We start from the raw sequence: 16,262 nt of genomic DNA, 5'->3' as shown, positions 1-16,262 counted from the left end.
AGCCACCTGAAAGCAAATTCCCCGAGCACAGTAGTTGTCGTATGTTAATTGCTTTCATACCAACCGTAGCAGGGGCTCTATCATTGATGCCTGCTTTAAGAGCCTGAGCGTTTATTTTATGGAGCCCGCGAGCCAGTCTCTGAACCAACGTGTCTTTCTCTATGTAGGTAATGCTCTGGCGGCCGTCTGCTCCGGCAAACTCCATCATGACGAAAAGTTTGTCCATGAGTTTCGAAAAAGAATTCCTTGCCGCACTGATAAGCAAATGCCCGGAAAGCCATGAATTCATATCTTGAAAAGAAAAAGAAGGAAAGTCCATTAAAACAAGTGGGTTTGGGCCTGCCTCCCATATAAATTATGGAAATGCTTCATATAGGAAACAGTGAAACACAGCGCTCCAGGCATTTTAACATACAGAATTCTACGCCCCCAATATGGAAATAACCAAAAGTTCCAGTTTTATGCAACTTTATTAGAGACTATGGAACACAGAGGTGCTTACTTCTGAGGAAACCTGCTTGTGATTCTGAGTAATTCCAGACCCTCCAAATGTCCCTATTTTCCAGAGACAGTCCCAGATTTACAGAAACCTTTCTGGTTTCTGATCCTTAGGACGTCCCTATTTTCATCAGAAAAATGTTGGGGGGTATGGAGATATGCGACCCCCCCCCAAGCCAAGGAGATAAGTAACTATCCAACCTTTAGAAGACATTTGAAAGCAGCCCTGTACAGTGGTACCTCGGTTATCGAATGTAATCCGTTCCAGAAGACCGTTCCGACTTCCAAAACTTTTGACAACCGAGGTGCAAAGGCTGGTTGGCAAAGTCAATGGGGAAAAATAGAAAAACATGCAGTGGAAGCTGTTCAACTTCCAAGGTCTATTTGAAACGGAAGCAATTACTTCTGGGTTTTCGGCGTTCGGGTTCCGAATAGTTTGGCATCTGAGATGTTCGAAAACCGCACTATACTGTATAGGGATGTTTAATGTTTTATTTTGTTTTTATATATGTTGGAAACTGCCTAGAGTGGCTGGGACAGCATATATATATATATATATATATATATATATATATATATATATATAGGTAAAGGGGGCCCCTGACCATCAGGTCCAGTCGTGTCCGACTCTGGGGTTGCGGCGCTCATCTCGCTCTATAGGCCAAGGGAGGTGGCGTTTGTCCGCAGACAGCTTCCGGGTCATGTGGCCAGCATGACAAAGCTGCTTCTGGTGAACCAGAGCAGCGCACAGAAACGCCGTTTAGCTTCCCGTCGTTTAGCTTCCCACCCTATTTATCTACTTGCACTTTGATGTGCTTTCCAACTGCTAGGTGGGCAGGAGCTGGGAACAAGCAACGGTAGCTCACTCCGTCACAGGGATTCGAACCGCCAACCTTCTGATCAGCAAGCCCTAGACTCTGTGGTTTAACCCACAGCGCCACCTGGGTCCCATATATACGTATATATATATATATATATATAATCATTATTGAATAGGATGTCACTATTTTCATCGGAGAAAGTTGGAGGGTTTGCAACTCATGCTCCTTAGTGCATGATTGTTCAACAGAATCCCACGGTTTCTTGCAGAGGGTCTCCCCCCAAAAACTGTTCTACATAAAATGCTGTGTAGACCAACAAACCCCAAAATACTCCAAGAAGAGGAGTAGTCTATTGTCTACATAGGTACTTATTTGATTCCATGTTGGGACATGGCTCAATGTAACTCTTTGGGTAAAAATTTTGTTGGCTAACATCAATCTGCAACAGGGCAATTCTGGTGGACGAAAGAGAATCTCTCCCATTCCACACAACAACAAACAATTCTCTTAACTTCTGGTGAAATTGTATGTCCATTACGCATGGGCAGACTTTGCCTCAGGAGAAATAGTGGCTTTGCTAATGAGAAGTGGTCTTATGCGCTCTTCTAATAGTGCATCTTTTTCTTCGTCCTCCTTGCATTAATCCACAGGTTGCAATATATGGCACCCCAGACCTGTTGGATAAGTAGACTAATAACTGCTTATAAATATCAGTGAATGTGTTGCAGATTCAAAAGTAAAAGGTAAGTCGCTGAAGCAAATTTACAACTGTTTTCCTTTCTTTCTTGACAGCTTAGATGTCTACATCATTTGCTGCTTAAAACTACTGAGGCTTGGTACCTTAATGCCACACTATTTATATTCCAAGACAAGAGAATATAATTTACCTTATTCCAAGGCAATTAAAATTTTACAACTACAATTACTTATTTCCCCAATGGGTTTTGGTAATCATCCTTCTCATATAATGGGCCTAAGGCCCCAGCACACCCAACATGTTCTGCTTACTGCTAGATTCGTCAGGTCTGTAATTAATAATTGTGTTTAATGTTGATAAATAAAATTGTCAGTGCTCCTTCTACTAATTGGTATTCCAGATAACGGTTAATAGGTTTATTTATGCCTTAATAAAAGTCTTGTAATTTAGTTTTCCCTCTGCAAGTCAGGTCTTAATCTGTCATTACTTGTCTTGCGATACTATCAGGGTAGGATGACAACCATGGCAGAGCTTATTTACATTCAGGAGAATACCAGATCTCCTGTTGCTGCAGAGAATTAAAATATTTGCTCAGAAGTTTAAAGCAGAAAGCCTATCGAGGCACATTTTCAAAGCAAGCCATCTTTTTTTCCTCCCCCTTGCTTGTGAGAACAAAAACAAAGGATTTCGGGCAAAATAGAATAGGAGTACTACTCCAACAATATTATTTTCATCTGCAGCCAAAGGGGCACTTGAACTAATATGAAGTAGGAATCAAAGTAACTTTATGTGAAACAATAAGACCATCGTTGGTTTCTCTGTATCAACATTGCACCTGGAATATAATCTGTTCCAATTTCAAGTTGCCTGGGCATGGTTCCAAATACAGTAACTACTTCAGGTCCCGGTCCCCCCTTTCAGGATATAATCCCCACTGGGATTTTTTTTTGTCTAGGAAAAAAAATAATTTTGATAACGAGAACCCACATGTCATATTACACTGAAAGTCCCCTTGGTTTCAGAAATATGCTGCATGGGGCAGGATAGAGCAGCAGTGCAAATTAAACCCCCTTGGGCATGTAAAAATAGTTGTGTGGGGCTCTTAGCCATTATGTGGAACCAGAGGTTTGGGGTGCGAAGAGGCTGGTGAAACCAGACTATGGTTTTAATTTTATTTCCATTTAATTTTTCTTGGCCAGAGTTGTACTTTGAATTATCAAGGGCCATTGGTATAAAAAAACATTTGAGAGAATGCATTGTAAGGTAAAGGACCCTTGGACAGTTGACTCCAGTTGAATTCGACTATGGGGTGCAACGCTCATTTCGCTTTCTGGCTGAGGGAGCCAGCGTTTGTCCACAGAAAGCTTTCCGGGTGATGTGGCCAGCAGGACTAAACCGCTTCTGGCACAACGGAACACTATGACGGAAACCAGAGCGCACAGAAACGCCATTTACCTTCCCGCTGCAGTGGTACCTATTTATCTGCTTTCACTGGTGTGCTTTCGAACTGCTAGGTGGGCAGGAGCTGGGACAGAGCAACACCCTGTTGTGCGGATTCGAACCACCGACCTGATCGGCAAGCCCAAGAGGCTCAGTGGTTTAGCACAGCGCCACCCACATCCCTACAGAATGCATTGTTTTCTATCTCTGTTGTTTAAAATTAGAACTTTATATATACACATAACATTCGGGCTAATGCTATACCAGTCTTCTCCCCCCCCCCCAAACACGATTGCCAGAGAGATTTTAAAAGAAAATAAAAATATTTCCAGGATGGGAAAGCACAGTTTCTAAAACCAAAGCATCACCTCTGGTTAATTTTTAATGAATAATGGTTCTGACTAAAACAAAGAAATGTGCGGGGATAGAATCATTCACGGCTTTGAAAGGTGAAACGAGAATACAATTCAATTCCACAAGGTACTGTATTCTGCTGTATCTATAACCAGAGGGAAAATAATATATACACTCTGAGTACCTGGCCACAGACTATCAAGGAATTACAGTAAAAGCACTAAATAATTTATGCAGTGATGAGTGTGTGAGAATTGTCCTGCGCAAATACAGCTACAGTGCAAAGAGCAAGCAAGTCTTTATTAAACAAATGAAGCAAAAACCAATGAAAAGTGACAAAGATTACTCCAGTGACAACGGGGAGGGTGTCTGGTGTTTGTTTGTTTTTCCTTTGCTTTTTAGCAAAACAGAACAAGAAGGAAGGACCGGACTCTTTACTAACGTTTGTGTGTCCAAAAGTTGAAAAACTCAGCTGAATCTCCAAGTGATCATAATATGTTCAAATAAATCTTACACGCTAGTTTCCTCTAAGTGCCACTGTTCTACTGGTTAAACGTCGACACTCATGTAAAAATGAATTCTAAGCCTTGGGTTCAAAGAGGTACTTTGGGTGCAGCTGTGGAACTGGATAGAACCAATGGGGTTTTTCTTCCTTGCTGGACTACCAAGCCATATCAAACTGATTGGAAGTCAAAAGATGTGGTCAAGCACAGTTGGTTGCTGTTTAAGAAAGCTAAACCCAAAGCTCCCTTGAGTTCATGGAACAATTGTGTTGTTCCTTGAATCAGCGTTTATGCTGCAATTGTTTCCTGAAGATGTTTAGTATTTTCCCATGGTTTGTGGCATGTGGCTCTGGAGATGTGCCACACCAGCTTCGGGGAAATGCAACCCCTGGCTGTGAACCACAAACAATGGCGTAAGTGGATTTAATCTCACGGTCAACACCAGGGTGCAGAAGTATCCACATATCAAGCATGTAGTAAAAAACAAACCAAAAAATGAGAAATTTCATTGTTCCCACAAGGGGACAGTGACAATAAAGATCTATTCTATTCTGTTCTATTCTATTCTATTCTATTCTATGCTGAGGCAACCAATTAACAATTTCTGCCAATTAACAATCCTTGAAACAATGAAAAGGTAAACCACCATGAGGTGCAAATATATGTGTAAACAACCTTCACATATACAAGGAGATTCAAAAATGTGTGCAAAATCTCATGCTCAAAGTCATAAAAGTCCAGTATAAGTTCATAGGTGCATCATATGAACTTCTTATTATTTAAGAAAGAGTCCGCCCCCTGAGGAAACCATTCCTGTGAAACGGGCAAGAAGCTGGCCACCCGTCGGATGAGATAAGAACATATGGGAAGAGATAAGAATGCATGATACATCATAGCACTTTCTTGTCGGACTTGATTATTGCACGTTATACTGGACTTTTATGACTTCGAGCATGAGATTTTGCACACATTTTTGAATCTCCTTGTATATGTGAAGGTTGTTTATACATATATTTGCACCTCACGGTGGTTTACCTTTTCATTGTTTCACCAACATCGCCATGTTGTCTGTTGTTGCTGCTACAATTAACAATCCTTGGCAGCATATAGCTAGGACCATGTTCAGCCACCTTATACGGTGAAGATACCACTGAAGAGTTGCCTGACAGAATAGCCCATCCGGCCAGGAAAATTTGAGAACTGTGTGTGTCCTCCATGGCTTCCCAGAGGGTCCTCCTCTACCACAGGCATGTGGCCTTGTTCGTGAGGCTTTACTAGGTGCATAGCTTGTGCATGTGTGGGTAGGTAAAGGTAAAAAAAGTAAAGGACCCCCGGACGGTTAAGTCCAGTCAAAGGCAACTATGGGGTTGCAGCGTTCATCTCGCTTTCAGGCCGAGGGAGCCGGCGTTTGTCCTCAGGCAGCTCTCCGGGTCATGTGGACAGCATGTGGCCAACCTAGCAGTTCGAAAGCACGCAGTGCAAGTAGATAAATAGGTACTGCTCTGGCGGGAAGGTAAACAGCGTTTCCGTGCGCTGCTCTGGTTCGCCAGAAGCGGCTTTGTCATGCTGGCCACATGACCCGGAATTTGTACGCCGGCTCCCTCGGCCAATAAAGCGAGATGAGCGCTGCAACCCCAGAGTCGGTCACGACTGGACCTAATGGTCAGGGGTCCCTTTACCTTTACCAACACTTTGAATTGTGTCCGGAAACGTACAATGCCGGGAGTGGCTCTACAGGATCGCCCCACCAGACTAGATGCTATAGTTTACTGCTTATAATTAGCAAGAAAATTGTACCATTTGCCCCAAATGTACTGTCTGAAGATCCAAGATACCCAGGATATGATCAGCAGAAAAAAAACGGAAGCCATTACCTGTCTGGTTAACCACTTCTTGTAGCTCGACCATTGAACTGAGGACAGCGGCAAGGAGACTAGGACTGGTAAGCCAATTAAGCGCTTGAAGAGAACGGACATGTTCCTTCTGTTTTTCTGCATGACAAAAAAAGTGAAAACAATCCAATGGTATCCCGTGGTATTAGATTAAAACGTGTTTGGGTACATTGCTAAAACAATCACTCGGATTTGGAGGCTACTTGCCAAAACCACGCATTTACTCAAAGATATTTGTAACAAGTTTTAGCTGCTTATACGTGTGCAAAAGGGTTGAACCCAAAGTCCTCCCAGCACCATGATCCTACTCTCCAAATGATGCCTCCAACCAGAAGCTGTTCAAAAAAAATAAAATATACAGGGTCAAAAACGTCCCACTGTCTAGTAGCCATGACTATACCCAAATATTGCAGATGAGGAAGTGAAGTTGAAAGAACAGGGGCTCAAGACCATCTAGGGAGCTCACAGCAGAGGAGACATTTAACCCAGAGACTTTCTAGTGACTAGTCCATAGCTCACACTCTTTAGCAACCAGGAGAAGGGTTATAGCTTAGTAGGAGAGCAAATGATGGTGGGCTCTTCTGAAACGCTAAACAGCTGCTGCCAGTCAGATGGACAGGGCTGAGAAAGATGGACCAGACCTTACTTGGGATAAGCAACTTCCTGTGCTCTCCCGGTATGCCCCGCAGACGACATTAAGGTCCACAAATAATAACATACTGAAGATCCTGAGTCACAAGGTGGTTAGACTGGCTTCGACCAGGACCAGGGCCTTCTCAGTACTAGCCCCGACCTGGTGGAACGCTCTCTCTCAGGAGACTAGGGCCCAGGGGGAGTTGTCATCTTTTCGTGGGGCCTGCAAGACGGAGCTGTTCCGCTTGGCCTTTGGACTGACTCAGTCTGACCCCGGTGTTACCCTCCCCTAAGGTTTTATCCTACAGATATTTAAATGAGGTTGCACTTGTAGATTCCTAATTTTAAAATTGAATTTTAACATTGTATTTAATCTGCATTTTAATCGATTTTTTTTTCAATGCTTGCTTTGATATTCTTGTTGTTAGCTGCCCTGAGCCTGGTCTTGACTAGGAAGGGTGGGGTATTATTATTATTATTATTATTATTATTATTATTATTATTATTATTATGCTATGCTCATGCTACACTAACTCTTACAAATCTGCAAACGTTCCAGTTATTAATCCCGTGGCAGTTCAATTCAGGTATGCCAAACCATAGATTACAACTGAAAAAGCCTTCCCCCTGGTTACCATAAAGCAATTTCCGTGATTCCATAGGTACAGCACTCCGTGGGACAACACAAAAGCCCGATCTCCTAATCATGGTTAAAACATGTGCCACAGGCTTGCACACTTCCACCTCGCGCTTTAAGATTGTTTTAACCATGGAGAAGCAACGGCCATGGCTCAAACTAGCCAGCAGAGCTCACACAACGAGAGTAATGAACTGGGTTTACAAAGCCTGGATTGGAAGGGATCTCGTTTGTGTTAAGCATGGCTGGCCCTGGTGCAGACAGCATGCTACACTATACGATGGAACAAACGATGGAAAGAAGACCTGAAGCCACATGGAAAGCGCAGGACATACTCTGCCTTTCCTAAACACAGTTAGACACTGGGTCACAGTAAATTCAGATTCAGTTTACCATCAGTTCAGATGTAGATGTGTGTGTGTGTGTGTGTGTGTGTGTGTGTGTGTGTGTGTGTTTCCTGTGTATTTAACACAATCTCTGGAGTTTGGGGCTCTTTTAATTAACCCGCTAAATTTGGTCTAACAACTTAAACATAATTCCCCCCCCCCTCAAATTATAAAGCCTATGCCCCCCATTGCCTTGCCATGATATAATTGTTATTTAAGTACTGAAAGTGCAGTTTGACACCAAACATATAAATCACCGGGTGATTATCTTACTTGACAGGTTCTGCGCATCCTTGGAGTCTCCTGCACAGACCAGGATTCCTATGCCTTCTCTGAAGTTGTCCACCCAGGAGAACAGGGAGCTGCAGGACTGGCCCAAGAGATGAAGCCTGTTGGCGGCCAGAACGGCAATGACGCCCTTGCGGAAGAGGTGGAGGATGCTGCCGCCATGCTTTTGCTTCTTCGCCTGGCCGTCGCTCGGCTTCCTTTCCTCGGCCTCGGACAAAACGTTGGCCAGAGTCCGGATCTCTTGCTTGAAAACGTCGCAGGTGTTGACTTGATCTTGAAGGAGGTCCCTTTGAGTCGACAAGGTGCACGAGCGGCTGTAGAGCGCATACAAGGCTCCGGAAAGCAGCGCGCATGCAGCCAGAAGAGACATGTGCTCTTTTTGGTTTTGGGTCAACATGGTCTTGAAGTGCGAGTTCTCAAAGAGCAACTGCTCCAACCTCTTTTCGGCAGTGGCAAACTTCTCTTTGGCTTTCTCTGCCATTTCTTGATATTTCTGGAAATGTAGGAGGAGATACGTGTTTCAAGGAACGGAATCAAACTGGCAGCCGCTTTATAAATCGGGAGAAAGGGCACAAGGGGCCGCATGGCAAAGTCCAGACATCAAAGCCCCAGGCCTGCTGCATCGCTCTGTAACCAGCCCATTAAACCCAACCTCTGCAAAGGCATGTTCAAAATTATGAGCTCGCTAAAGAGCCAATGAAAGAGAAGCTGCTTTTTAAAACCAAACTGAAACAAACCAAAACAAAAAAACCAAGCCCTAATCTCATATTCCAAACCTATAATAGTCAAGACACTCACCAGTGGAGGAAGAAAGACAGGGATAAATATCAGTTTGGATTACTAGAAGGACTTTAGGGGGTAAAGGGTAAAGGGGGCCCCTGACCATCAGGTCCAGTCGTGTCCGACTCTGGGGTTGCGGCACTCATCTCACTCTATAGGCTGAGGGAGCCCGTGTTTGTCTGCAGACAGCTTCCGGGTCATGTGGCCAGAATGACAAAGCTGCTTCTGGCGAACCAGAGCAGCGCATGGAAACACCATTTACCTTCCCGTTGGAGCGGTCCCTATTTATCTACTTGCACTTTGATGTGCTTTCGAACTGCTAGGTGGGCAGGAGCTGGGACCGAACAACGGAAGCTCACCCCATCGCAGGGATTCGAACCGCCAACCTTCTGATCAGCAAGCCCTAGACTCTGTGGTTTAACCCACAGCGCCACCTGGGTCCCTAATACATACATACATACATACATACATACATACATACTAAAATAAAATATTGATAAATATCAATTTGGATTACTAGAAGGACTTTAGAACAGCCCTATTGCACTGTCTGAGTGACTGAAAGTTAAAGGAAAGAAATTTGGGGAAAGTTACATCTGCAGACAGGAAAAAACTATTATGGAATGCATATATTAAATATTTTGAATAACTGTTGCTACTGCTGATAATTGACGGATAGGCAAGTGTTGACTTCAGCTTCCAACTTAACATAACAACTACTGTATTTTATCCGTCCATAAGACACCCCCTTGTATAAGAGCCCCACCCCTATTTTGGGGGCCTCAATTTTAAGAAAATGAGGAGAGATGGCCCAAAGTTGTTGAGCCTCTCCCTCCACACAGTTGCAGGCAGGAAACACTCCATAGATCGGAGGCATCAGGGGCTAGTTGCACTCCCCTGATGCTGCCGTGCGGGGAAAATGACCCAGGGAGTGCCCCCCCCATGTGCAGTGACATCGCGGAATGTTGTGCTCCTGCCAACCAGTTGGCTGGCAGCACACAGCTTCTCTCCCTCCCCCCCCCCCATGCCACTATCCGTGTATTGGGCAACCCCAGTTTTCTGACGTGATTTTTAAGTAAAAAAACTTCGTCCAATACACGGGAAAATATGGTAACGCAGGCCAATAGTGCAGTAATCGTTACCCACCTTACCTATGAGCAAGAGCAAAGTCTACTGCTTAAAGAACAATTATGCTAGGATTTTGTTTTTTTGTTTTTGTTTTTTAAAAAAAGAACAGGACACATGGCTGGGTTAAGTTAGTTTAGCAAAAGAGAATAGTAAACTAGGGAAAACCTGGAGAGACAGAAATAGATAGGCAGCAGCTGGAAAGGGGAAAGTAAAGGTGATCTTTTAATTACTTTGCAATCAACCCCCTACTTATATATTCACAGATTAATTATGTCTCGGGCAGAATTGTATTTTCCAGAGAATGCTCTTTGTATTATTTGATCAATCACTTATTGCTTTATTCTTCACATACATAATACCTGCTATTCCAATGAATGCTCAAAAACTTAATTCGGACAAGTACGTAAATTAATGACTGAATAATAAGCATTGTGAGATTGAAGTCACAGTGATATAGAAAGTACTTTGCGATACGCGGAGAGAGAGAGAGAGAGAGAGAGAGAGAGAGAGAGAGAGAGAGAGAGAGCGCAACACCTCTAATTCATTCAATCCATGAAAAGGAGCATGGATGTAGATGCCTACTGCAAAGTTTCAACATAATAAAAAGCTTTGAATGCAGTATTTGCATAAGTTTAATTCATTCATGGCCTTGAATGCCAATTCACTAGACAGGCTAACAGTTTGCCTTTCTATTGAATCGACATCCTGGGCTATTAATACATTTATCTACTTTAAGCTACGTTAGCGGAATGGAAAATGAATATTTTACCGTCTCAGGAAATTACGCCTCATCAACAAGGCTAGCCAATGGGATGCCCTCTAGATTTTGTTGAACTACAACTCCCACCATTCCTGACCCTTGGCCACAATGCTAGTTGAGGCTGATGGGAGTTGCAGTCCAAAGGAAGCTGGCTACCTTCCATATTTAAACATTATTTTAAAATGCGAGTGGAAGTGAACATTCACGTAATTCAAACTCACAGAAAGGAAGCATTATTACAATAATTAATTAACCATTTAATACTTAAATCAGGTAGCTCTCTTGAATGACCGTTTCCTTGCTTCCATTTTGGCAACCCTATCAACCGAATTGTCAAAAGAGAGTTGCAGAGAAGGCTTTCCATGGAGATCTTAAGGCGGTTAAGCGTTCCTTGACTTGTAATAGGCAGGCTTCATTTGTGCAATGGAACTGCATTAAAGGTATTCTCTGTGCACAGTGCTGGATACAACCCACAGGGCGTATGGCTAATTCCTCCCCCATTTAAGAAACCATGGCTGTTGCGGGAATTAAATCTGGGCAGATGTCCGCAACCCTGTACACAACACTCACATTAATTTGGATCCCCCTTTTACATAAGATTGGCATTGGAACTATTTAAGGTTCCACAAGCAAATGATGTAGATTAAACCTAGGCACACCTGCTTGCTTTAAAGCAACTCATCCATACAAAGCAACCGAAACAATCTTCATAGTGACGTGTACTTTGACTGCAGTTCTCAGTTGCTGTGTCAAAGCAACCTTTGTTCAAGAAAGCTTGCTTGTGGTTTTTTGGAAGAAAAATGCCACGTTCTTTGCAAAAGGGAGAGGGAGAAGGAACCCTGAAATTGCTGAAAAGGAACGGATCTTCCAAAATAAGTGTAAAATGTGATGGGGACTGCATAAATAAGCAACAACCAGAGTTAAAAGGTGTCAATCATGGGGAAAGAGTATACCAAACACCAAAAATCTCTGGCTATATACACATACATGAATAATGCATGCAAAGTCTTATACAGAATGGATATTAGTATTTCCCGTTAGGCAAAAAATGCAAGGGCTAATTCCATTAATTAATCCCTACAATCCTGGAAATGCCCTTAACAAAAGACCACACCCCACAATTTCACTTCAAAATGAAACCTGAACATCAACCCAGAAACTACAACTGATTTTTGCTGATTTTAGAAGGAGCAAAAAAGTAACCTGAATTTGGGAAGCGCGGTGGGGGAGGAAGCACACACTAACAACTTATGGATCTTGGCCCTTGGAGGTGAAACATCCAGAATTTAAGAAGGCAAATATAAACTCAAATATACTATATAAAAAAAAAGCTCAGCTGGCATCTGTTACTAAAAACAAGTAGGCCCAGTATCACACTACACACACACACACACACACACACACACACACACACACACACGTATATGTACAGCAATCCTCCTTCCTTTGCAATATAAATGTAGACGCACAGGCTACGTTTCTTCCCTTCGGCAGCTTGTAATTGTTTTGTGCCCAAACCTACGTTACGTCTAATATTTCCTCAGAACCTTAAAAGTACAATTTCTTGAAAGGAACAGCGAGATTCTGTGCCTTGAAAGACTGGCAGCCCGACTTCATGGAGTGGAGCAGCTTTGAGAGGTGGCTCCCTGGGTTACGGCACTCTGCGGACTTCAAGAACCCTTTAAAAAAATTAGTCACTCCCCTGGAGAGTACAACTCTATTTTATCCTGTTTCTTGCTGGGTCTTTATCCTTTATGTTGGCAAGAAGACAAGACTGCAAACTGGAGACTTAATGACACCTGGGCTTCAAAGGACTTCGCTTTATTTCAACTATTTTATTTTCCTCTCTTACAACCCTCACTTTGATTCCACTGAACACATGATAGTCTTCAACTAATTCACCTCTTCTGATAACAGTCCTGCTCCTTCATAAAGCAAGTCAATTCTTCAAAGGGAGGGGCGTCCCTTGCCCTACAGAATCCCCCAAGCCTTCTATTTGACGAGTCTCGTTTCCCCCCCCCCCAATAGATCTATTCACTATCACATTATTTGTTTTTATGTGACTATCTTTTTGCCTGTGTCCCTGTGCTTCTGATTATACCCACAAAAGCAGATAGGTGTTTGTAAAGAAGGTGGCCTATCGATGTTGTTGGACTACAACTCCCATCATCCATGACCTCTGGGCTGGAAATGTTGGGAGCTGGAGTGCCAGCATTGTTGTAGAGGGATACAAGTTCCCCAGCCGTGTGTTATATTAACTCTTGTCGCAGACCCTTAACAATTAATATTAAGTGAGTATTAATTACAGTGGTGCCTCGACTTACGAATTTAATCCGTTCCGAAGGCACCTTTGTAGGTCGAAAAATTCGTAAGTCGAAAAGCGCCATTGGAAACGCGATTTCCCATAGGAATGCATTGGAAACGGAAAAATTCGTAAGTCGAAGCAACCCCACCTAAAAATTCGTAAGTCGAAAAAACCCTATCTAAAAGCGCCGCGGTTTCCGTTCGGATGTCGAGAAAATCGTAAGCGTGCGGCCATTTGCCCCATTCGTAAGTCAGAAAATTTGGTTGTCGAGTCGTTCGTAAGTCGAGGCACCACTGCATACGGAAGATTTACAAAATTAACTCTTGTTGCAGTATCATGGTGGCTACTTCTTTACACCTTAGGGCAGAGGACAACAAAAGCCAGTCAACGGCCTTTGGGTGTTCATAAACTCAGAAAATATAGTCCAACAGATACTGGCCTCCTTGGGGGGCTGTCACTTTTAGCCAGGATAACTAGCTTATGCCAAAACTACATTATCTTGCTGCCTCGCACACAAGAGTGCAGACTCTGTCTATGTGTTTAACCACCTTTTGTTACAGCAACTAGCCTATGAACCGATGGCTGGTACACAGTTCAGCACAAAGTGAATTTCAGTAAGTTTAATTCTGCCGCACCATAGGAAGAGCAATCACCAAGAGGGAAAAGCATCTGGTGCTCCGCGTAATAACATAAAGAAGCCAATGTTTTGACTCTGCAGGTAACTTTCGCATGGTAACTAAATGGGAAACACAACCGCAGGATCCAATTAAACAATGCAAGTTCTGGAATGCCTTCACACAAATCCATACACTTCCTAAAGAAAGTAGAAGTTAATAGTACCAAAAAGAGAGAGAAAGAAAACCATTTCTTTTAAGCATACAGAAATTCCCAAGCAATTTTAAAATTGGTTTGGAACCCAAACCACTGAAATAATATACTAAATATTTAAAGAATACTTTTAGAAGTTTATGGTTTCCTGGCAGAAATATTGTACCTGTGCCCTTGCATGAACTTCCCCGAGGAGCCCAGAATATTGCTGTTCCAATTCCTTCTTCTGCTTCAGCCAACAGCTTTCCTGAGCTTTCATCTGTTCCGTCACTTTGCTGAAAGTGTCTTCCTGGGTCTGCTGAAGCTCCCTCATCGTATCGGACTTGTTCTTACAAACATACTCAAGGTGCGATATCTGCATGGTTAGCATGAAAGAAAATCTTTGCTTAGCACTCTTTATGGGTATATTCCCAGCCCTAACTTAAACCAGGGCACTTGGAAACGTATTCAGCATCGTGGGCCGAACCCCGCAACCCGAGGGGGGGGGAATCAAGCACTCTTTGGTAACGGTGAAAAGCCAGCTATATCCAGAGTTCTGACTCACGTTGCACAAATGAAAATTCCGATAATAAACTAGTATGCAGGCTTCACTATCGGTTTATCTTCCAAAAGCCTCAGCATAAAGACCCACCTTAGTGAAAGAAACAAGCCAGGAGATCAGGGGTGTAGCATGGGGGGGGGACAGGGGGGGCGTAGCCCTGGATACACAGCTTGTTATTTTTTTAAATGTTTTTTTTATTAAAGATTTCTTGGTTTACAAAAGTATGTGCAATGTCTCTTTTTTCAAGTTACATTTTCTACAGATCAGTTTCATTTGTTGAGACATTAGCGTTACATTAGGAAGAAAAGGGGGGAAGAGGGGAATGGGGGTGGAGTTGGGTGGCGATGTTCTTATTTTACTTAATGTATGTGTGGGGTTTTGTGTCAGCGCCGCTTGTGTGGGTTCTCTTTACTATTCGCTTTTGTTCCTTTGGTGGCGAGAGAAGTTGGGGTTGGCCAAGGGCTTGGGTAGGCAAACAAAGGCCCGGGGGGGGCAGATCTGGCCCAATTGCCTTCTCAATCCGGGCCACAGATGGTCCGGGAATCAACGTGATTTTACAAGCGTACAATGTGTCCTTTTATTTATCTCTGGGTTATTTGTGGGGCATAGGAATTCGTTCATTTTCCCCTCAAAAAAATATAGTCCAGCCCCCCCCCCAAAGGTCTGAGGGACAGTGGACCGGCCCCCTGCTGGAAAAGTTTGCTGACCCCTGCCCTAGGGGTGGGGTTGGTTGTCTTTGATTGGCCGTAGTGATCTTTGTTTTCATGTGTGAGTGGGGTGGGTGGGTATTCTTGAGTCAGGTTAGCCATATTGATTCGTATACCGTTGGTGGATTCTTGTCGTTGTCTTGTTGGGCTGTGTATGTGATAAAGGGGAGCCATACTGGGGTGAAGGCGTCTTCTTCCATTGGTCCCTATATCAGTTTCAGTTTATTGGTTAGTTTTTTCTAATATGGCTGTTTCCCATACTATTTGGTACCATTGGTCCATGATTACTCCTGACAGGTCTCTCTAGTGTCTGACTATGGTGTTTCTGACGACACGATTTTGAGCGGGCACAAACCAGGCGTCCCCATGCAGGGATCCCCGTCCTCCTCAGTCTGCCACCGGGGGTCTCTGAATGGCTGCCCGGACATCACCGGAGGGGTGAGCACACCAGGGCCTGCGTTGGCTGGGCAGGTGGTGCAGCACGGCCCGTGAACCCTCTGTGACCCGTGCCCACCCAGTGGTGTGGACGGCAAGGGGTGATCTGGTGTGCGTGCAGGGGGGGTGTTCACCCTCTGCCTCCCGCCCAGTGGGTACCCCCCAGACACCACCAAAGGATCCTACACCGCTACAGGAGGTAGTAGGGTCTAGAGCCAGGAGGTAGTAGGGTCTAGAGCCAGGAGGTAGTAGGGTCTACGATTCCCATCATCCCTAGCTAACAGGACCAGTGGTCAGGGATGATGGGAATTGTTGTCCCAAACATCTGGAGGGCCGGAGTTTGCCTATGCCTGGTCTAGAGATCCCGTCCATCAGTCTTCAGGAGAGTTTGGCCGCTAATCTCTCTGTGCCACCTTCCCTGTTGCAAATCAGTAACAGGGACCAAATGATGGATTGGGCAGGTTCTTGTGCTGTGATTAGGCAAACTGCCACATTACAAACTAATCTGATGGGGAAAGCGTTACATACAGTGGTATCTCGACTTACGAATTTAATGCATTCCCAACACACATTTGTAAGTCGAAAAAAATGGTAAGTCGAATCCCATAGGAATGCATTGGGAGAAAAAA

At 43.8% G+C, this 16,262-nt stretch overlaps 1 protein-coding gene across 7 annotated transcripts in view; it reads right to left on the bottom strand.

The window, feature by feature from the left end:
* CCDC171 (coiled-coil domain containing 171) overlaps window positions 1-16,262 on the bottom strand; it is a 202,656-nt gene that overhangs the window by 108,425 nt on the left and 77,969 nt on the right. For all 7 annotated transcript variants that reach the window (XM_060269246.2, XM_060269247.2, XM_088658745.1 and 4 more), the window contains 4 exons: window positions 14,117-14,305; window positions 8,135-8,642; window positions 6,188-6,304; window positions 65-291 (listed from right to left, as the gene is read on the bottom strand). In XM_060269246.2, the coding sequence (XP_060125229.2) occupies window positions 65-291; window positions 6,188-6,304; window positions 8,135-8,642; window positions 14,117-14,305 (1,041 nt within the window). The remainder of the gene's footprint in view (window positions 1-64; window positions 292-6,187; window positions 6,305-8,134; window positions 8,643-14,116; window positions 14,306-16,262) is intronic.

This window comes from Zootoca vivipara, chromosome 15, assembly GCF_965207765.1.
Source record: "Zootoca vivipara chromosome 15, rZooViv2.hap1.1, whole genome shotgun sequence".
NCBI lineage: Eukaryota > Metazoa > Chordata > Lepidosauria > Squamata > Lacertidae > Zootoca > Zootoca vivipara.
The sequence above is the reverse complement of the archived record's forward strand: the minus strand, read 5'-3'. Positions and strand labels throughout refer to the sequence as shown.